The sequence below is a fragment of the Triturus cristatus genome, chromosome 6 (assembly GCF_964204655.1).
Source record: "Triturus cristatus chromosome 6, aTriCri1.1, whole genome shotgun sequence".
NCBI lineage: Eukaryota > Metazoa > Chordata > Amphibia > Caudata > Salamandridae > Triturus > Triturus cristatus.
The window spans coordinates 1,003,863,317-1,003,887,544 of NC_140589.1; the positions used below are offsets into that span (position 1 = coordinate 1,003,863,317).

Genomic DNA, 24,228 nt, shown 5'->3' on the forward strand with positions numbered 1-24,228 from the left:
CCCATGTCCCAGCTTTCTTTACCATCTCAAAACTCTTTGTTGTCTCCAGCTGTGCTTTGTCTCACTTCCAAAGCGTAATGCCCATTGGCAATCATATGATTTTCAAATTCTGTTTCTTTGTTACTCATCACATTGAAGAATTCACCATTGCCACACTTCCCCTAGTTGTCGACGATATGTTAATTTCATCAAGGCGTCCTGTAACTTCTTATTTGTACTCAAACTTATTCAAGTGTGAAAATGTTTCTTCCTGGTAAACCCTGGCTAATTCTGTCTTACATGCTCTTCTCCTCAAGAAGAAAGTAAATGAATCCTGTTATTGACCAATAAGCACTGATGCCTCTGCATAGAGGACATCTTCTTTTGGGGTAGTACAAGCTGAACCTATCAACGTAGTTAAGGACTCCCAAAAGGGATTCATGTAGATTGTTCTTGATGTTTTGCAGCTTAGCAAACTCGAAGGCTCAATCTCTCATTGACAGATCTTGTAAAACTATTCTTGAAAACCCTGCCATGAAGTAGGACCTAACTTTGATGATGTTCTGAATCGTTAGGGAATTTGTTCCAGTGTTTTGCTAATGGATGTGTGATCATGTTCTAAATAACTGCAGACTTTGCGGAACCCCCAGGAGCTTTCTCATCAAGCAATTCTTCACTTTTAAGAGGCGGCAGCATTAAACATGAGTCAGATCTGTGCCCAACCAGGGTTTGGTCAGTTGCCATCAACACAATTTCATTGCAGGTACCACCAGCAATTTTGCAGATGCCTCCATCATTTATTTCCATGCATTTTTGTGTATGAAATAAATGAGTCAATAGTTATTGTGCACATCACAGTGTGCTGCGAGATTAAATTGGATTGAATTTGCTAGACTGTTCAGCTAATAACATCTGTGTCACAAGAGATACCCCTCATCTGTTGAACATGATTGGTTGTGGTCATGTTGTGCAGCAGCCATTACAAATGTTAGGCCACCCCATATTCTGCTATGCTCAAAACACCATTTGTCGTTTGTCATTCCAGTGCTGGTCTGTTAGAAAGCATAGGAAACATACAGCAATCAGGGAGCTGAATAAAAGAGTTCTTTACATTACCAATGAAGTGCCAAATGATGGGCAACACAACTAGAGTGAGTTAGGTAGTGAGTGTAGACATTTTTATAGTACGCATTATTAACCAGGGTTTATACAAATATCGAAATGTCCATAATTACATCTGTACAGATGCTATGTCAGTAAGCGCTGAAATGCATGCAGCATGTCATGTGCTAAGTGTTACAACCCAATTTTTGTACTGGACGTGGAACTGCTAATGAAGAGAGCCATTGCTGTAGGCCAAATGCTGCTTCTGCAGGTTTGCTTCAAATAGCTTTTCCAGGTCAATATCATGCTGTTTTGAAACATAATTTAAGATTTTGTTTTAGCATTCAAACAGAAACAGAATGGCGGGGAACTAGTGAGCGCCAACTAAGATGGCTGCAATAAAACAGGTTTCGAGCTGAGCCCATCACATATTCAACAAAATCGTCCACACAAGAGATGAATCCTGAAACGATAAGATTCTCATCCTCTTTCTAAAGCAGTTGCGACCATACCAGTGCTTAATTTGAGCCGGTGGTTTCCTTTGCTCGACACTGTTACTTAATTGTCAGCACCGGTGCTTATGACAGTCTGCCACTTGCTGGCACTGTCTGTCTAATTTACAGATGACCACAACAACAGTTATTTATTAATTCAGTAAACACTAAAAATGCCACCCAATGCATTCTTATAGCTTTAGGGGCGTGGAATAGTCTGGATTGTCACACTTGCAGGAGCGTGCTGGTTAGTAGCTGTGGTGGTGCTGTTACTGGCAGCAATGGCAGGGGCAAAGGCATGGTGCAGGCTGCAGTGGCCTCTTAACAAGGGCACTGGCACTTAATGTTTTACAAATTAAGTACTGGACCATACCATCCAACTTTGATGCTGAATCAAACTTCTCTCCGCTGAAAGGGGACTGCCACACCCTGAGCTCTACTGATCCCCGTAACTGAGCGGAGACAACCCACGGTGCTGACAACCATTGCTGCTACTTATAGTGCACTGGGCATACTGGAATGAGGGGGAAGTGATGGGTAGGTAATTGAACAGAGTGACGGAGGAGTGCTCCTATCAAGCTGGTTAGTGGTGAGTGAATTGGTGCATTGCCTGCTGCTGGTACATTGCATCCATTCCCTCAGGTGCCAGTGCTGCATCCTTGCTTGCACTTTTCAGTGCTATCCCAGGGATCAGGCGTCTAGGTACCATCAGCCTCCTATGTGATCCTAATTTGTGCAAAGCATGAGCTGTACACCATCACAATACCTGCATGCTTCTATACATGCAGGCTTTGCTTTAATCTTTTGCTGTGTAGGCCCTAACAGAGCGCAGTCCCTTGTTAATCACATCATAGGCGCGCACTTAGTGAATACTCTCTATTGTGGCAAGATGGGAAAAACTGTTAATAAACAACCCATACTGACTTTTGAATGAGGGTAACAGCCTCTGATGATGACACAACCCAAGCATCAGGTAAGGCGATAATCCATTCTATGTTATTGAACATGTCAGGCAGCCTCCAGTCCACTGATAAAACATTAGACTAGCTTGCCTGCAGGGTTGACCTTTTGCAACACAGATTAGATACATTTGCCGAATAAATAGTTGGAGCAAACAGGTGAATTTCTGAAGTGGTGGATGATTTGATGGCGTGTTCTCAAGCACTGGAACTGCAAAAGCAACTGGGTATGACCCAGCCCAAAAATGAACACTTGGAAGTAAGCTCTAGACATTATAATGTGTGTCTCTAAGCCACACCTAAATCCACCAATGTTTGGAGAATGGAACTCTTTGTTGGGAAAATCCTCACCACTGTGTTCGGGGCTGGCAACTTATCCCGAATGTTCTTAGTGGAACAGGCAAATAGGTCATAAATTGCGCATCCTCCACTGAGAGCACCACCTTGACTCATCATTTTTGAATACTCAATTACAGGGCCAGGAAATTATCCTCAATTTGGCCTGTGAAAAAGGTTACCTACCTTTTTCACAGCTCTGCCTTATCCTTTTCCCCGCACTTTACTATAGCCATTCAGGAGGACCGATGAGTCTTCCAGACAGCCAAGAAACATTTGCAAGCACTGGCCACTGATTCAGCTTTGCTCTGCTAAACTGTGCATAAAACACAATACCAAACCCCTCTTTTTTAGTGTGCATAATGCAGTGATGACATATTTAAAACAAAGCAGTACCAATAATTCCAGGCAAAGTCAGCCTCCATTAACTCAATCTGACTCCCTACATGTAGAAGGCAATGATGGATGCCCTCCAGTCCATAACTGCTTAAGCAAGGATCAGGACTTGAATGCTCTCCGTCAGCCATTTTGATGAAACTGTTGTCGCTGCAGATCATTACAAATCTACACATTGTATGTACACAAATACGGTATGACTGTTGTTGAGATGTTAGACTATTGTGTCTTTTTGCCCTTCTGATTTACTATTCAAACTTGTTTCAACCTGAGGTAAGATGAAATGCGGCTTACTAGTGCTGTAATTTTACAATAGCTGTAGGCGGAGATGGTGGGCGTATTCATATTTACCACCACTACAAATTTAAGAAGTTGCTATCTCCTAGCCTCTCGAAAGTGAACTTTGCATATAGGGCATATCTTGTTATTTGGGTTGTTTATGTGTTGTTTTTATAGTAGAATGCATAGATAGGGTCATTATTGCTGTATGTTTGGGTTCACAGTGCAGGAAGGGAGTGGATTGTTAGGGTTTTCATGTTGTCATCGCTTGCAAACTATTTGACTGCATTGTTGCCAAGTTCGGTTTTATGATGCCACTTCATCTGACTTTACATGCTATCCAATAAAGGGTATATGGGTAAAGTGCACAGGTCAAATGGCTATAAATATATTTAATGACATCAGAATATTAGCACTTTGTTATGAAGTTGTTTACCTGGAATGTCCATGGAATCACTCACCCCAAAAACAAGGCACATAGTGGCATATATCAAAAGGAATAATGTGGATGTACTATATCTCCAAGTGACATACTTAAGTCGTTCAGTCAAAACACACTTTGCCAAACAATGGCGGACACCCAGGTATTTCTCATCATTTAGTACTCACTCACGCGGCAAGCCTAACTTAATCTGACATAACATTCAATTCCGCAGTGAGACTAAGCTCACAGACGCTGAAGGCTGCTATTTGATTGTACAGGATACTATAGGCCATAGATAAATCACGTTCCTCAACCCATGTGGAACGAACTCCGAAACTCCCTTTATTTATGAAGACATTATGCAACACTATGTCACCCTACCAGCCTCTTCAGTGATTTGGGGAGGAGACATGACATTGATTGATACAAATATTGATAGATCCACCTAGGCACCTCTTCCCCTCCCTGGAGCTGCTCACATGCTGATGGCCTTAAGGCACACTTCCTTCTCGGTCGATATGTGGCAACATATACACCCACATAAACAAAAATATTCTTATTATTCTACAGTACATGATGCACACTCCTGCAGTGATTTTTTGGGGGTTGCTAAAGACAAGCAATTCCTGCACCGATACAACTTTCTGATCCCGCTACAGTCTCACATGCATTGAATTTAGACCATACACCTTACGCGGCCAGACATTGGATGGTCTTCTCATCAGTTCTTCTGGGTAGGGTGTTTTGTGATGAGATATTTCAGGGCATATTAGATTATTTTGACTTAAACATGAGTTCGGTCGATAGCCACTCCACATATACATGGAGTCTGTGCATTTCTGAACAATCAGCTATACTACAGTCAATACTGTGTACATGGCAGAACATAGAAACAGCTCTAGAATGACTAGCGAATGACAGTTCCTAAACTCATAAAAAAAGGGAGGCAAAGGGAGAAGTCATATTTGTAAGTAAATACACACGAGCAAGACAATACAGGAAGAGAGAGAGACACCAGGTCTTACTCTGGCTCCGTGCCTAAATTCTACATGAACCTCTAGAGCCATTTTAAATGTTGTGGATGATAATGGCATAAGGGGAATCTTAAATGCCTTCACAGATTACTACACTAAGCTATAACAAGTAAACCATGCAATGTCAACAGCCTCCCCCTTGGAATAGCTCCCAGATGTCAGCCAGCGTGGTTTGAGATACACGAGCGAGAGTCGCTAAATGGACTCACTGACCAAAGATCAGTGCAGGAGTATGCATCATACACTGTGGAAGAGATTGCTGAAGAAATGTAATCACTATCCAGAGGTAACGCCTCAGACTAGATCGACTCACTGATGAGTTCTTCAAGGAATACTCATGTATAATAGCTCAAAAACTTTTGGAAATGTACTAGGTGTCCGGCACTCGGGTACTATTCCCCTCATAATGCATGAGGCGGTCATCTCGATTCTATTGAAACCTGCCAGACTCCCTAAGGATCGCTTTTCCACCGAGGACTCCTATTGTTGCTTAATTTTGATACCAAAATATTAGCCAAGATAGTAGCTAGCAGACTGCACCACCACATGAGGGATATAGTTTTGGCCAAGCAGTCTGGTTTTATACACAGTAGATCAATATCTGAAAATCTCCAGGCATTCTTTGTGATAGCATAATAGGGTGAACAAAATATTCTAGTCATAGCAGTACTGCTAGACGCCCAAAAGGCATTTGATTTTTTAATGTGGCCTATAAGTTGAAATACTCACTTGCGTGGGTGGGGGGGGGCAGGGATTTTAGGGGTGGCTATCCACCCATCAGCTAGACTGTGTGCTACTGGTGCACTTCCCCACAATATTCCAATTGTGAGGGGTATCCAACAGGGTTACTAATGTCTGTGCATAGCTGGTAAAGATTACTTGGCCTCCCTCCATGCGGACAACACTACAATACTACATGTCAAATACTCCAAACTAAATCTCAAACCAATTATAGGGTAAGTGACTGCATTCAGAAGATAGTCTGGCTTCAATATCAATTGGAATAAATCCCAGATTATCCTTGTTACTCCAGTAACATTTAAACCCACCACAGACTTTCCATTATGCTGGTGCCAAATGCCAATACAGTACTTAGGAATATTGGTACACAGCGATCAATCCATAGTACTCCGCAAAGTATGACCTCATCCTTCAGTGGCTAAAGCACCAAGCTGAGCCTTTGACCACTCTTCCTAGTAGTAGTTCACCATGTACTTTACTCATTTACCAACATCCCACTACCACTAAGTTGGGCCTTTTTACCCACTGTCTCCTCAACCTTTATTGCATTAGTTTGGGCTGGACGATGGCTTTAAGTAAGGTGGGAAACAATTACACTCAATTACAATAGGTAAGGGCTTGTTGGTCTACAGCTAGAATAATATTACCTAGTGTCTCTGGCTAAATACCAATAATTCTGGGTACACTTCGAGCACTAACTGCCAGCATATAAGAGTGAGTGAGACATGGCAGACAGTACCCAGCTCTCCACCATTATTACTGAGAAACCACAGCTCATTCAACCATGCAGAGATATGGTCGCATGCACATCCCACGTGTGGCATTCAATATCAAAAGTAGTTAACGTTGATGAGATGGGTCCCCATCTGAGCCAAGCCTAGAATTCCTCTCTTTTGATCTAAAAGCACAACTACATTGAAGTTTGTTCCACCTTCAGCATTTAGGGACTTTGTTGTTGCCTCCAGCTTAATCACAACAGGAAACGGTAAGTAATTAACTTCCTTAAGTTTATTCTCGGTTCAACAAGCCACTGCTGCCCTCACACAACAGGAGAGCACCAACTGACAAATGTGGAACCCTCCAGCTCGTGAGCAGCTATGGCAACCTCTCAGACATTCCGAGGGTTAAGAGAAACAACCCTTGCTAAACACAATAGACGTATTCACAGAGGGTCGTTTCCTAACACCAGACTCATTCCAACAAAGCAGAGGAACCATGCCACTAGACATCTTTCCATTGCAGATTGAAAAAAATCATTGTAAGCACAATGCCTCACATTTTCAGTAATACTGCCCATGTTTACAGCCCTACCAGTGATCTATATGTCACCATCGCCACAGAATTTTATTTCAACAGGGACCCATGAGTTGCAAGTTAGAGGGCAATAGTAAAAAGGCCTTAATAGAACCCTAGACAACACTACTTGGAAATATTGCTGCTCACAGACACAACAGGTTTCACTGGATAGTAGACATAGGTTGCTTCTTTTTATGAATTATTACAAATGGTAAATCATACACCAGCCAGGCTGCACAGGATGGTCCGAGTGGGTGACCCAGATTGCCTTAGAGTCTGCCATCCCACACAGTACTTAATTTGAGCCGGTGGTTTCTGGTGCTCAGCACTGAAATTTAATCATCAACACCAGCGCTATAGTTTCATGAGCATCAGTAAAGAACACACTCATTGTTTATAGGCACAGGAGATTAATTGGTGATGTTGGCCAAGACTCAAACCAGGTTCCCACAGCGCCAAAGTTGGCAGCTCTTGCCATTACGCCACATCCTCTGCCCCCTTCATGGATAGTAGTTGGTTCGGTTTTGGGCAGCGCTAGCAGGAGAAATGGCTCGTTGCAAGCTGCCTCCTGACAAGAACCCCGCACTTATCTTTTCACAAATTAATCGATGATCTGATAGCAAACTATTTTCAGTTGACACCGGATTGTCTATTGATGATAGCATTCTGTGTAACCATATTTCAAAAGTGTCAAAAGGTGTTGCACAAAAGTAGAGATTGGTAGGGTACCAATTCAAATCCCAGCAAAGATGACTCACTCTTCCATCCCCCTGAAGGTCAATAATTTGAGTACTGTTAAATTGGATGATTATCAGTCCTGCTATATACATTGTTGGAAACGGTAAACGTGTAGGGCCAGTGCTATATAAAAGCAAATAATTATTTTCATATCCAACAGCCATTCAATCAATCATTTAGATGCACTCTCAAGACTACTGCTGCAGATGTAAACTTGCTTACTCTGGCAGCCCTCACAGCGATCTCTGATTACAGGGGTTCTACTCTTATAATTTCACTATCATAGAAAAGACAGGAGGGCTTAGGTCCATCTTGGAACACTGCAGTCTCAGCTATGCTGAATGTTCAGATTGAGGGTAATGAAAATTCAGCTTTTTGTTGGTGGACCTTGGACATGGTCTTCACAAAGGGTTTCCCTTAATCGTCATGTCCCTCATTTGTGTCATTTGTGTGAACCACAACCTTCTTCTACAGTTAGAAGGCATCTTTACATTTACAAGAAATGTATGACTTGTAGTCAGGGGAGGACATAAAGGATGTACCCCAGCCGTCATGATATGAAAGATATGTTTTAACCTTGAAGGCCCTCCTGCCAGATTTCCCAAAGAAGCTGTTTTTGTGGTGTATATGTATTCTTGACGCAGGAGGATCGTCAGCTATAATCCTCTTGGATCTTAGAGCGGCCTTTGATACGGTCAACCTGGTACAGCCTTATCATGGCTGCAATCCTTCCTGGAGGATAGATTTTTCCAGGTGTTTGAGGGTGAAGCCCTTTCAAAATATGTCCCCTTACACTGCAGAGTTCCTCAGGGCTCATCCTTGAGCCCCACTCGTTTTAATGTTTATATGGCCTGCTAGCAAATATTGTGTCCCCCTTCGGGGTTCACATAGTGACATACGTGGACGATACTCATCTGGTCGTAACTTAGATATTACATTTATTTTTTGGTGTTAATTTGCCTCACTTGACAACTCACCATCTACTGCATGATTTGCTGATTTTAACAAAAACTATTTACTTCCGGGGCAAACAGATTACAAATTATAAAAAATATCTGCATTCGCAGTGCAAAAGCCCCCATACAAAACATAATGAGCCATATTTAAGCTGTTGATTTCTGTGCTCAGGCATCAAAAAGAGGAGGCAACTTTGTCCAATCTCTGATGTTCACTCCCAAATTAAGTAGCTGGGGAAGGGCTTTTGACTGTAGCAGGTAACAAAAACCTAAAGAACTTAAATGATATTCAGACGGGGTAGAAAGACAAATTCCTTCATCATCATGAAAATGTTTTAGTTCACCGAGAATACAAATTCATGTTTACATAAAAGAACCGTTCTCAAAGCAATAGCTATTTCAAAGGGTCGTCCTGGATTCAGAACTATCCCGAACATGATGCATCTTTCTAGGGCCCATATCATGACCCATAAAGTTCAATTGAAGCACAAATGTATTAAACAAGAGATGTACTGGTCCTTAATGGAAATAAGTTTTTCAATAGGACATACATTATTACATTGTATTGACCTTAAACCTTAGACAATATATTTTTACACCATCTTTTACTCTGTGAGATATAACGACCGAGCTAATAAAATGGCCTTCCTGTGCTTCCATGCAAAACAAGGACATCAAAAACAAGGTGATGGGATGCTTGAGTTAATCTAAGCCACTGACTATGAATCTCTCAGGGTCGCATCTCAGTCCATCGTTTTTTTTGCCCACCTTGCCACTTCAGTTTGGACCCAAACATATGCACATCAGTCTTGGCCCTGCTCCAATGGTCCCTGATACGGCCAACATCGGTCCTGGGTTGCTTGTGCTCCAGTTCGGTGAGGAACTGGCCTGACAGTTTTGGCTGGACTGTTCCCACTAGAGCTGGGTCAAGACTGATTTGCGTATGGCTAGGTCCAAATTGAGGTGGCATGGGGTGCAAAATAACAATGCGGCTCAGTAATTACCAGTGGCTGAGATGAATTCATGCATTCCATCCATTTTTAATACTTCCATGCAAAATAAATCACAAATTATTGGTAAACACCATTTTAACTAGGATCTGGTGAACACGTAAAACTTTTTCTCGTATACTTTGATTTATTAGAAAGTATAATTTTTTCTTGTGAAATGATTGCGTTCTGTGGGGCCATTATTATATAAATGCAGGCTAAAATGCCATAAACGCCAGACAGCTATGGCACAGAATGTGCTACACAAGATGCTGCTAATCACACTGCCAAATAATTTGCCTCTGCTACACCATAATTTGCCACTGCTTGACACAAAATTAAGAGGACAATACCAACTAAGTATTATTACCTCATAATCACATTGGGCCTTAGCAGATTAAGATAAAACGTGGAGCCAGCGTAATTTACCCCCTATAAATGTAATTTCCACCTTAAGGTTTGCCACCAGACTTACGACAAATAAATTGTAGCATAGCAATTGAATCCTCTGGTAGAAATTACCTTACTATCTATTACTCTTTAAACCAGGCCCCAACATAGAGCCATGAACCCACCTGCTTCCTCGTCTAGCTAGTATACCCCTCGTAGTGTTCGCCAGGGTGAGTCTCACCCTTGCATCAGTGCTACCTCTTGTTAAATAGTGAACTGACGCCTCATACCCATGTCCCTTTCAGCAGTCTTCTAAGAGTTAATTCGCACCCACTCACTCCAACCATCTGTCTCCTGCTTGTTGCACCTCAATTCATCTTTTGCGCAGACAACGCAAAGTTGTTCTTGTAGCGCATCAACCACTGTTAAACTAAAGGCCCGCGCATAGAGGCAGTTTGGTTTGCAAAGTAGCCCATGTGCACAATGATCTCACTAGCTCAACACTGACGAGGCAGTAACGCTCAAGATGGAATGGCACAGGGAAAAGGCAATAGGTAAAACTAGAACAATGATTATGTGACCTTAAGTAAGAGGTAAAACCCTTCTTCACGCTCTCTCCTAGAACTTCCCAAGTGCTGCGCACGTGTGTCATTGCACAACTTCAAACAACACAGAGGAAACAAGTGAATTACGGCAGTAAAGGGTTGATAATTTAGTTTAGGGGGGCAGGCATGGCTCCAAGGGAGTCTGTTCAGTTTTACAGATCTAGCCCAGTGAAAATGGTAGAAAAGGGCTGGATGGGAGGTATGGTGTTGGGCTCATCTGAGCTATTCTTCCCAGACAGGCCATTTCCTAGGGGTCATTGACCCACGGGCTGTTTGTTAGTTGAGGCTCTTTTTTGTGGCTAATCAGTGCAGGGGTAGCCATTGTTTGGTGTTGCCCATTCGGGAGGCGAAGACAGGGAGTAACGAACAGTGGGGGTAAAGTAAGACGCTTTAAAGGCAGGGATTGCTACATACTGTATGAAGGTAAAGAAATGCATAGAACCTCTTCTCTACAGCATGTCCTCCCCCTGCAGCTCTCCACCCCTGCCTACACCTTTGCTCACCACCCTCCCACTCCGTAAAGCCCCCGTGCACTAACATCTGTGACTCACCCTCCAGCAGCCTGGTGATGAGACTGTCCACGTTAAGTTCTCCTTCTACCATTTTGGGGCTTTCAACCCTGTTTCCGGACCTCCCTCCGCACCAAACGAAAAACAGCAGCAGAGCAGTGCTAGCGTGCTGGCTCAGGCTCCACCTGAAACAAGACTTCCAGAGCAACCGAGAGTTCTTTTCCGGTACACTACGGCTTCGTCAGGCACTACTTTAAAACAAGAATTTGCAATGCAATACGACTCGCATTTACGCGAGACGTATTGCATTACAAATGAGAGTGCGGGCATTTAAAAAAGCAAGAACGGGAGTGGAGGGGGGATGGGGGATGGGGGAGAGAAGTGGCGAACTGCGGGAGGGGGCGGGGGGACATAGGGCATAAAATAATGTTTGAGTAAAGGGGCCAATAGCCTAGGATGTGTACAAATTACGCCATGGCCATCAGGAGGAGGGACTAACGAGTAGAAAACCAATGAGAAGGCAGCATTTAGGCTGTAAGCCAAACAAAAAGATGGGCAGAGAGTGGGCGGAGCTTATGCGAAGCTTCCCCACTTTAGTATATACTAAATGCCTTGCAAAGCGAGCAGCGCATGCGCTGCAACGCTAGTCGAGACCTAAAAATGGCCTTCACCTTTCCAAAACGAGGCCCCACACTTCCGGCCCACTGGGAAAATGGTAAAATGCCCAGTGCCGGCTATGGCCAGTCCGGTCCTGGACTAATAATGTTTCCTGGATGGGGTAAAGTATTTCCAACTTGGAATGAGCTCTTTGGAAAGTCATTCCAAATAACATAAGGAAGCTGCCATGAAAGCAACATCCCCATCTTTGTTGTGAGTCACAATGCTATGTATCACAATTATGAGGCAAACGATTGGCAGGTTTCCAACTCTTGACGTGGGTTAGTAACCCACTGACAATGTGAAAGATTTCACAGTGAGCGTGCGTGATGGCAGGCAGCCCTGGGGGAAGTAGACAGTGGTCCTTGAGACCACTGTGTGCTCTCCTAGATGTCATTTCGCAGAGGCCGACTAAAAAAAAACTGTGACTCTGTCTCTGATGAATCGAGGGGCTACTTTTAAAAAGTTGTTCCCAGGGATATTGCCTTACTCGCAAAATCCAGTCAGATGCTCTGATATTTTGGCCCTGGTCACTGACACATATACCCTTTCCATTGAATCCTTTTGCCTCGTTGTAGAAGTAAGGGAGAAAGTCCATCTCTGAGTTCCTTTAAATGTATTAAATACGAGCTTTAATAAGAGACTTTATTTGGCCAAGCAACGGTGCATATCTCCAATCTGGATTTCATAAAGGCAGCAGGGAAGGAATCGACTATATCTCTGATTAAGAAGTAGTGAGCAGTTGTGGTTTTGTTATTACTCTTTTGGTAGAGTTGAGTTCACTTTTTTCTTTATTTGCTTCATGAGAAAATCTTTTGCAGCAGAGAAAGGCCTGCCAAAACAACAATTCTCACTTAAGGATATAACCTTAGGGACTGTATCTTGTCATTTCCAAAATAAAAAACCACAATATTCATTGGCATATAAATAGAGATTGAGCCATTTTGGGGAAGCTTCTGTCTAAGACTTTGATATCAAAAACCTTTCTGTTATTGACCATCACTTTTACCAATTTTTGGCCAGGAAATTCCAAGTTTTTTTGGATTGTGTACTTCTTCCATGTTTTCAATGGCATAGTGTGGGACTCCATACATATCTGATTCCTTTTGGTTTTCCATTTGAACACCGGAACATGTGCAAAAGTTTCCAAAATCTGCCGGGACAGCTGGTGAAAGACCAGGGCTTTCCTGGCAGATCTGGGACGCCTGGTCACCCTTTACAAAAGGGAATCTCTTGTTCATAACTTCGACTGTAAAACATTTCACTACTTCATTACAATGCACCCTCCATGGCAGTACATGTTCCGTTCCCAGGAGTAAGAAATGTTCCTCCCACAAGAGGAACACACCCAGCAGACTCAGATCTAAAGTGTCTATCACTGGTTAATGTTTCTATATTTTCCAGCCAGCGCAAGGAATCAAAAAGGTACTGCATCCGCTAGTTGTACAGCTTCATTCCACCCTGTTGCTCCTGCATCTGGTCTTTCCTAAAGTGTTTGTATGTCTAACATGAAGAGCGCAAAGGTGGCCATGTGTGCTACCATGTAGAACTACTGGCTTTGCCAATGCTCGTTTTAAAAAGCGGTGACTGAGGCACATACTCAACATAGAGGAGCTGGAACACTGGGGCATTGGAGTAGAATATGCTCGTGGAGGACTCTTGCCTCAAAATATTTGTAACTTAATGCAGAAATTCAAGCCTGTCAGTTGCATGCAGGACCAGGTGAAGGACGTGGCCCTCTAGGACCACGTGGGTACTTATGACCACCTGCTATGCCTTCCCAAATGAAGAATCGGTCAGACAGTAGAGAATACAAACAAGCATTTATTACCGTTACTCTGCAGAGGAGCCCGTCATAACCTGCACCCTGGGATGGCTGGAGAGGGACTAGCTCCCCAATATTCGGTAATAGAAGATAAACCCTTTAGGAGACTTCGGCCACACCCCCGGTGTAAAAGTACCGGTGTGGGCCAGACACGAAAAAAGATGGCACAGAAAGATGAGCTAACACCTGCCAGATGGGCACACTATCAGCAGCCCAAGGTCACTGTGCCGAGTCTCATTGCCTCTTAACGTGGGAGCAGGACTACATGTATACAATGGAATGCAGAGCACAATAATCATACTGTTAGCAAGTCGAGTTGCAGCCCTGAACATGAACAGAAAATATAACGAGATGCAATGTTCTGCTGAGGCAAGCGATTCTGAATTCTAAGGCCTAACATGAGCACGACACTGGCAGTCTTATAGGAATTGCGAAATACAAAATGGAGTCACACTGGCTAATGGGCCTGCATACTGCGAGGAATACTGGACGGGCTACTGAATGCGAGCATCAATACATGTAATTTAGCCACACACTGCTAATCTAAAACAGCACGGCAGAAGCATCATAGGAAAGGGAAATTTAAATCTAACACAGGGAATACAAAAGTTTCTAAAGTAAGTAACCTTTTCTTACTCGATGATGTATCATTTGAAAATCTATTCCAAACTATAAAGATATGCCTGCTTGTAAAGCTGTGTGTCAGAAGTCATTGATAAATGCTGCCAGAATGATAAATCTTTAATTTAAAGAGACAATACGAGATTGTAATTTAGTGAAACAGACATACATTTGTTTTCAGACCTATCATTATATAAAAGCTACTGGGAAAATAATTAAATCATGTTTTAAATTCTTGAATTGTTAAAATTGTTCTGTCCAACTGATTTGTGATCTAGTCAAGAGACTAATATTTCCCTGTCCAATTTTTCATTTGTTCCTATAAGCCTATGTTTGTTTCTTGGCATTGAACTATGTCTGCTTGTGTCTTATTTTATTTGCTTTTTTCCTGTCACTTTCTGCTGGTAGCGTTTGCATCTCGCCTTCCCTGTTTTTCCTCTTTCTGTTCCTATGCTTCAGGTAAGGGTTAACGGTTGAAGAAGTGTCCAAACGGTGGGGTTCAGCTGCTCGTTAACCTATTCTTTCTGCATGTTCTCATCATGACTAATTTGTGTGTGTTATATGTGCATCTTTTTTTGTGTTATGCTGTCCTTGCCAGATTGATCTTGACCCTCGGGAAATAGAACAAATTATTGAGGTATGTTTGAAAAAGCTGATACTTTTTCATATAATCCCCTAACAAGTAGATGTTATTTCTGAAAAACCCTACAAGAAGGTATCAATGAATAACTTCTCAGATTCTAAGTTTTAGATCAGAGTTAATAATGTGTAATATGTTCCTGTGATCATAAGTCAGGGATACTCTTAATAATTCATAGATTGGCAGACTTGGTTCAGTGCATTGTCCATGATTGCACTTCCTCAAAATTAACTTTCCTTGCCCAAAGAGGTTTTCATTCAATCGTTCCAAAAAATAGTTGCTAGGAACGTGATATTCCACCTTTGTATTTTCCTAAACCATCTTTTATTTGCAGGATTTATTTGGTTAAGATTTGTTTCCATTATTATAAGTAGATTTCCCTTTATTTGATATACTGCTGATGCCACTGACATTACAGGGTTCCTGTCTGTATCATGTTCAGAAATGTATTCACCTGCTTATCTGTTGCTCATCTCGTCATTGCATGGTTGTTGCTCCTATGTCAGGTGTCACACTGTCGAGGAAGAAGTAAAAACAACTTTGTCAAACTCTGTTCCATTTGCATGTTTTTGCATGTGCTAAACTTTCTGTACGTCTTGTGTATCCAGCGTATGTGGTTCCCCTTGTTTGAGTAGGCTCCCTCTATAAAACTAGTGTATCTACATCTTCTCTTAAAGAGGTATGTCTTCTATACATATCCCCCTGTGATACATGTCCTACTGATGACATTCACAGAGTGAAAGATTTGCACATCTAGGATCATGCTGACAAAATCCTAAGCCTTACCCAAAGGTCCACCCAGACACTCTTTTTTTGTCTATATTTGTGTGAAACAACATGCAAGACCAACAAGTCAAAGAACTGTGCCCTTGGAGTACAAAAGTAACTCATGGAGGAAGGTGCCATTTGGGACTATGGTTGCATGACATCTTCAAAACCAAGCCTATACGGGCAAAATAGTGAAGTAGAGAGAAGAAGGTATGTCTCTAAAGAGGCTGCTGGAGAGCTTTTAAGGGAAATGTCCCATTAACACCGGATGTGTAGATAACCGCAGACGCTATGCCTACTTATTGCTCTCTCCAGTGTACTTGGGGGCGCTGACAAAATGTTTTCCAAATTGGCCAGAGTTGATGTAGATATCGTCAAAGACTTTGAGAGGAACAAGGTGTGTTTGCCTGGAAAAGGTTGTAAAATCTGAAACCACCAATGATATCTTTGTAGGACGAAATGCGCTTAATTCAATTATATTTTCTTAGAATTTTCTCTCCGGAAATGTTCATTAGAATTTCTTCGCATCTTCAGTTAGTCTCTTAAAATCTAAGGGCCTGATATAGAGTTTGATGAATAGGTACTCCATCACAAATGTGACAGATTACTGTTTGCTTTATTACAAGTGCCATAGGATATAATGAACTTGCAAAAAGGTGGACGGGATATCCATCGACTGTGATAGGCAACCAGCTGGAAACAAGACCAACAGACAGGTAGATGTGATAAACTCACAAACGTAATACTCATTTTTAGTGGATTCACAAAGTCACCTCCAAAAACAATGTGCAAGTTTTACACTTAATTTTCTATTTTGCCCCAGGTTTTGGGTCTACTTTGTATTAGCCTCAACATTGGCTCAATATATTGGGCTTTGTTTTGTCAATTGTGGCATGTTATTTACTGAGATTTTAAGTTTACCTATGCCCATCACTATCACAGGCTGCTGTTAGGCCTATTTTAAGTACACTTTGTCAGTCTAAGTGCAACACCCTTGTATCCCTTGAAATTTAAGTGTGGGGTAGTCAAACACTAGCAGAGGCCTGGTTACATAAAGTAAGCAGTGTGTAAAAATAGGAGAAAGGCTGTTTGTGTAACAGAAACCAATACATATTTGCGGATAATTAACCAAATATGATATGCTTTTTTGCAACAAAACAGAGCAACTACCATGTGCTGCATTATTGTACCTGTGTAAATGTGTGTTATCTGGTCTGTGAGCCTTAAAAGATGCCTTCCCTGCTCCCTTTAATTGTGCTTGGATTGAAACTCCCTGCACCTCAGTGCATACCCTATTGAATTCCTGATGAGTGTGTAATGGGAGGTATAACCTCAGCCAGATTACAAGGTCCTTGGGAAGATTGTGGATCAGGTGTATTTCACTCAAAAATTAAAGCTGCTGAAAGAAGGCAAAAAGTCTGGATGATATACTCGGAAAAACATCTGTGAACTGGTACGAAAATAAGCTATATTACTGTAATTGCGCACATAGCTTCACTTTTGCCAGGACGGTGGCTTCATATGCTTTGTACATGGAAAAAGAGATAACATTCAGTGAAAAACTACTTGTAGGGTCTCTCTGGCAGATCAAAATTAGCCATGTAATATACATTTGGAGAACAGGTTTGATTGCACTCCTAAATACAGTACAGTTGGTTGTGTATCCTGATTCACAAAATTAGAACCTGAGATTAAATTATGCAAACTGAATTTAGTTTAGGAGAAAATTTACTAGTAGGGAGGATTTCCAGCAGAACTATTTTTAGTGAATTTGAGATTAAGAACACCCTTCAAAATATGTATTTGAGTAAACTGAAACAACTGGATTTAAGATCTCCTTGAATTTACAGCCTGAGGTATAGCAGTGTATATTTCCTCGTTACATCTTCTACCACAATAGAGCATTTTACGAATTAAATTCCACAAAGTTCCCAAATATTTTAGACACCCAGTAAAATCTTAAAATTCAGAAGGATATTCAAACTTCTTTACCACAACTTTCACAAATATGGTCTCTAAATTGGATCATTTACTTACTTCGTGATACCATCCCAGTGTACCTTGACTTTCCAGAAATGCCATGTGTATTCTGTGGTGTCCTAGGTGACATTATATATTCAGGTCAGAGTGTGTTAATGCAGAAGTTTCAAATCTTGTTCTTAACAGAGAGAAGACAGGTTTATGTTAAAAGACCTGAAATTGTGGATTGAGCAGTATGAGCGAGATTTGACCAGGGCGCAGATGATTGATGGTACCTTACAGGAGAAATATCAGGTAAGTGACAGGAGGATGCTTCCTTCTATTTTTTATGCGTGAATAAGGCTGTGTGTATGTGTAACAGGCTTGAACTGGAAGGTCAATTGCAGTTCTTTTCCACCTGGGGTCAGAAGACTTGAAATCCTGCATCAGTGCTGTGAAGTAACCGAAAAGAGACGTGTAGCCCTTTATAAAACTGTATAACAAAAGAATATGAAGTAGGAAGGTGGCTCAGTGAACAGAAGGGATATGATCAGTGCTTGAGAGAATGATTGGACGGAAATACTAAAGGGCAGTTTGGATTAAAAAGGGCTGAATGGCTGAATGTATTTAATGAAATTTTTTATTTTGTAAATGTACTGAATTGAATGTGGGCATTTTTGTCTTTTTTGTACTTTTATGATATTTGTTAGATATCGAATAAAGGTTTGGAATGAATGATTGGACGGAAGTTAACTAAGGTGACTTACAGAGTAATAGCAGCTATTCTCATAGTATTTTGTTCACTGCCAAATGCATCTTAATGGGATATTAACTAGCACAGGGGCAAATATTGGCAAATTGTCATCCTCTGGCGCTGTATTTACAACTGGTGTACTTTTTCCCAGGCCTGCAGTTTGTGATTTCTATTTTCCTGCTAGAGTAAGCAGTGGCACACATTTTCAGGCACACCTCCAGTGCTATGGCCCTTAGTTTCTATGGACCACACAATCGTCTTCCGAGCACTCAAGCTATTTTCTCCTCCGAGCGTTTTTACAGCCCATCCGGAAGTATTGTAATATGAATTACCAATATGGCCACTCTTTTTGACAAATATGTTGGCCAAAATATTTGACAATTGTGTTGTAAAATGCACCACCCAGACCCATTGTAAAAAAAAACTTTGTTAGGGTGGAGAAGCCTCTTACCGCTTCTATGATGGGTGGCATTTTTCTCTTGTTTGCTCCAGCTGCCACTGGGTGAACTCGGCTTTTCACAGTTTGAAATCTACACAGGACAGTTATAAATCATTATATTAAAGTTTAAATACCCTCCCACAAATATATGGTGGCCATAAAAGACACTACTAACATATCATCAAATACAGTGTAGGTTTACTATTATTAACTCCATTTGATGATATTTTACCACAATTTTCTGTATCGTCATTGCCATTCTGAGCTGTGGCATCAACTGACAAATACTTACTGCCAACATGACCTTCTGCATCAATGTGCACTCCCTCATTGCAGTTATCATCTGAAAGTCAATATCATTATTATATGTTTTTAAACACTCTCAGTGGTTACCCAGCACATTGAAATGAGTGAAGACACAAAAAAATCAAATAGCAATGGAGAGAAGATCATTTAAAGGGATCTGTTTTTTAAAGGCATGTTGGCCAATCACAGTGTCAACACTGCCTGGGTTCTGCACTCCATTGTGTGGTTTGGCTCATGCGCGCACATACACACGAAGGACATGAAACAAACAAAATATCACACAGTATTACTCTAATATTTTCCTGCCATTAGCTTGTACATAATAAAGTGGGCGTGGAACTGACAGAAAAATGCATGTTTACCATCTCTCTTCTACAGCAAAGTACATACATGAAATAGACAAACACATAGTAGACCTGTAATTTGTCACATATGCCTGCATCAGTTTCTAATGCAGCGCCGCATGATGATCTCAGAGCATCATTTGGCCACCTTCAGCTTCCGCTTTGCCACTTCACCCTTTCCAGTGGGTTAGTAAGGGTTGATGTTGGCAGTTTATTCGGGCGCATACGAGTAAAGCCAAAATTTATCAGCTTAATTCTACCGCTGAATGACTGTGCCGAGTGATTTGACAGAGCTGGCTTGTTCCACTATTCAGTTCTCTTGTTCTGCATGCTTGTCTTGTTCAGATTGTTTTTTTTTGTCTTGGCTTTAGTGAAGTGTGATGAGTCCACTAAGCCTATGAACAACATATGAGTCACTTTTTCTCTCGCAAAGTAACATGTAAGAAACCTGGAACAAAATTATGAAAAAGTAAATGGTGTCTGACACCGAATTTCATGAACAAACCAGAAGCTTCAACATAATAATAATTTGAAGTTTTAAAAATATGTTTTTATCACCAAATATCTAAAGCGTCAGAGAGTACAAGACTTGTAGCTCTGTGTTGTCCTTTCCATCTCCCTGTGGAAGACTGCTGATTTCTTGGTAATGTTTATCACAGTATACAGTGGGGTGGTGGGTGGGTGTGGTCGGCCCCATGCGGCACGATTAATGGGTTTAGGGGCGTGGGGTCGGTTTGTGCTACAGACCCACAGAATGAAGTAAGGGCTGGAAGTGAGGCTGCCAGAATGGAATGTCTTGACTGTGTTCTTTCCATCAGGCCAGCACCAGCCACGTGGCCTATAGGTGTGTGTGTCTGTTAGACATGGCCTACATGTGCCAGGTCTGGAGCTCAGTGAATTCATGCCAGGAGTCTGTATTTGACCTCACGGACGCAGGTTGGAATCCCGATGGGTCTACTTATCCTTTCATCCTTCCAGTGTCACTAAAACGAGCACCACTGAGTCAGGTATCAACAAACACATTTTATTCGGTGCCATGATGCCCCTTGGGTGACCTTGTGCACATGTACTTTTGCCTCCCAAAATTCCCTCTCTATGTATTGTGTCCACCTGTTCCGAGGTAGGACTAGAAAGAGAGATGTTATCCAATGTAGGCTATTAGCCTGTACAGCATTGGGCCACGAGGTCCCAGAATGAGACAATTTCACATTGTGCTCCAGATCTTTTTGCCCCGATACACACAGCGTGAGGTCAGATCTAGGGATATAAATGATGAGTGGGAAGAAAGTGCTCGAAACCAATGTACAGTAAGTGCTCAGCATGTGCATTGGATCTCACAGATTAAGGCTTTTGCTTAATTCTGTTTTCAGCACTAAGGCTTGTAGATTTCATGATTTTAATCACCTGGAGGGCGAGTTCACCTAGGGACAGACACCTCTTAGAAATATAATGTCATGACTGACAAGCGGCCCGCTCCATCAGAGACACCATCAATCAGTGCAAGACAGCACTTTGCATGTAGGGAGAGGCATACCCGGGTGTGTGACAGGAAACGCGAAACTACCCGCGCTGTTTGCTAATTGGATTGAACTAGCTGCAGCGTCACATGTCTTTTCAGAATCCCCCTGTCGAAAATCAGGGAATAGTGAGAGAGAAGAGGGGACTTCGGATCCAAATACTCAAAAAATAAGACCTTCCTGTAACTATCAAGAGAAGTGCTCATATCCCCTAGAGGTCATTACCCCCACCCTTCAATGTAGGCAATCAGGCAATGCCTGTGGGCATCTCAAAGATACATAAAACATCACACAGCACAGTCACAGAGATGTGCATGTATGCAGATCTGAACAGCTTCACCATGCACTCTAGTACTGCGGTACTCAGAGTGTGAAAGGCCCAGTACAATGACAAAATGGGTCCCCTGGCCACTGTTTAATTGTGAAATGTACCAATAATCCAGGTTCAGTGGGACCTAAGTTCAGACCTTTGGGCCCCGGTGTCACTGCACCTGCTGCACCCAATGAAAGCTCCACTCCAGCAAATATTTGTGAATTCTATTTGGGGAAGATACTAGGAGACACCTATACTAGGATTCATGGATCGACACAAACATGAGAAAACACTGGGAGACACAAACAGTGGGAGACACAGAAAAGGGAAGACCCTGAAAGACACTAACAGACATGGGGAAACACCTACCCTAGGATTCATGGATAGACACAGACAAGGGAAGACCCTGGGAGACACGAAAATTGAGAGACACAGATAAGGGAAGACTCTGGGAGACACAGACAGACCCTGGGAGACACAAACATACACTGTGAAACACCTGCACTAGGATTCATGGATCGACACAAACCTGGGAAAACACTGGGAGACACAAGCACTGGAAGACACAGACACTGGGAGACTCGACAAGGGAAGACACTGGAAGACATAGACACTGGGAGACATAAACAGACACTGGGAGACACCTGCACTAGGATTCATGAATAGACACAAATATGGCAAAAAAAACCCTGGGAGACACGGACAAGGGAAGACCCTGAGAGGCACGAACACAGAGAGACACAGATAAGGAAAGACCCTGGGAGACGTGAACACTAAGAGACACAGATAAGGGCAGACACTGGGAGACACAGAGAAGGGAAGACCCTGGGAGAGACAAACACTGGAAGACACAGACACTGGCAGACACAAACACTGGAAGACACAGACACTGGGAGACATAAACAAACACTGGGAGACACCTGCACTAGGATTCATGGATTGACACAGACCAGGGAAAACACTGGGAGACACAGACAAGGGAAGACCCTGAGAGGCACGAACACTGAGACACAGATAAGGAAAGACACTGGGAGACATGAAGACTGAGAGACACAGATCAGGGCAGACACTGGGAGACACAAACACTGGAAGACAATGAGAGACACAGAGAAGGGAAGACCCTGGGAGACACAAATACTGGAAGACACAGACACTGGCAGACCCAAACATGTTAAGACACAGACACTGGGAGACATAAACAGACACTGGGAGACACCTGCACTAGGATTCATGAATTGACACAGACAAGGGAAGACCCTGGGTCACCTTGATGCAAGAAGAAAGGGGGATTGTTTTACAAAAAATGCTTGATTTTGTTGTATATTGTTGGACTGTGATTGCTTTATTATGGACTTTGAAAGTATTTGCACTTTTTCCTTTGCTTTACCAACTACAGTTTGTATAGATTCTGTAATTAGGTACTTGCTGATATGGTTTGTTTTTATTCTATATTCTGTGCTATTTATGGTGTTGATTGCACTTGCTTGTAATACGTAGGCCTTAAATCTTGTAATTAGCATTGCTTACAATAGAAATAATAACTTCAAACTGAAAAACACCTGTATCAATGTTCTGAAACATCCAAGCAGTTTGTATCCTCTGCCTCTTGCTTGTCTGTTGTTGTCCTGCTTACTCATAAAGACATGATGGTAGAAATTGAAATTCTTTCCTCAGTTGACCCTCAGTTGACGTTATTATCATGCAAAACGCTTGACAGTCACAAGTGTATGGCATGCAGATAATTTGCGTTTATTTCTCTTGGAATTGGCAGGATATTGTTTTATAGCTTGTGTACTCATGTATATTGTCAGTCGAGTCTGTAAAATTGCAGGTTTAGGTTAGACTTTCAAAGTTTCAAGTTTTGTCCATCAATATAAATTCTAACTCAGACCCTTAAGTTATAGGCAGTTCCTGAGATCGCTCCTTGGCATTTCTCTGATTGCTGTCTCAGTTAAATAATCTACTCTTGGAAATGTTACAAATTGGGTATTTTATTTGTTAAGAGTGTTTCCCACTTTCTTATTAGAACTTTGAACAAGACAATATAGAAGCATTTCATTAAATGTTGGAGATTCCAACTCAAAATAGAGCAGATTTTTGGGCTGTGGTGCTAAGTGGTAAGTGGTGAGCCGGGCCGTAGGGGGAGGCCCCCTCTATGTACTTTGCAGGGGGGCCCCCTCAAGTTTTGTTATGCCACTGGGGCCGGTGTGCGCAGAGCAACCTAATCTTTCAGGAGGAGGAGGTGCCTGTGCGCAGTGCGCACTGTCTCCTCTCCTTTCTTTTATTTGCTTCCCTGTGAAATGGATCCAAAAAAGAAAATCACTTTTGCTGGAAATCAATGTCGTATTTTTCTGACATTTAATTCCAAAGTGCAGCATCGGGAATACAAGTTTAAAAATATGAAAAATAAATAACTAAATAAAGTAAGACAGTGTTAGCAAATTGGCCAGATTGATGTTATTCACACCCAAACACATTAGCGCCACTTTTACAGAGTTTGCCAGTGAAGCGCTATTTTTGTTGTCTTGGCTTTGTTTTCCCTGGGCTTGGAACTGTGCACCAATCCTGGAGGTACTGAAATGTGAGGATTGAAAAACAAAATTTGTACTGCTGCTCTGTATCTAGGGATGTTGTCTTTTTTTATACCATACTGCTTACGTTTTGTAAGGATATAAGCAATGACCATTGAAATCGGTCCATTCAGGGCCCTGTCCCCTGTTGTCATGTCCTTAACTTTTCAGGCAAAAGCACTCGCTGATTTCTGAACAGTGAGTGTAAAAGCGTTAAGGTAACCATGTTGTTCCTGCTTACATTTCACATGGTTTGCAAAATGTTGCATTCCCTATGACTGTTTGC

General features: G+C 42.0%; 1 protein-coding gene across 1 annotated transcript in view; it reads left to right on the top strand.

Annotated features, from left to right (window-relative positions):
- SYNE1 (spectrin repeat containing nuclear envelope protein 1) overlaps positions 1–24,228 on the top strand; it is a 1,959,630-nt gene that overhangs the window by 472,499 nt on the left and 1,462,903 nt on the right. The window contains exon 10 of the mRNA XM_085611789.1: positions 17,907–18,014. Coding sequence (XP_085467915.1) covers positions 17,907–18,014 — 108 coding nt within the window. The remainder of the gene's footprint in view (positions 1–17,906; positions 18,015–24,228) is intronic.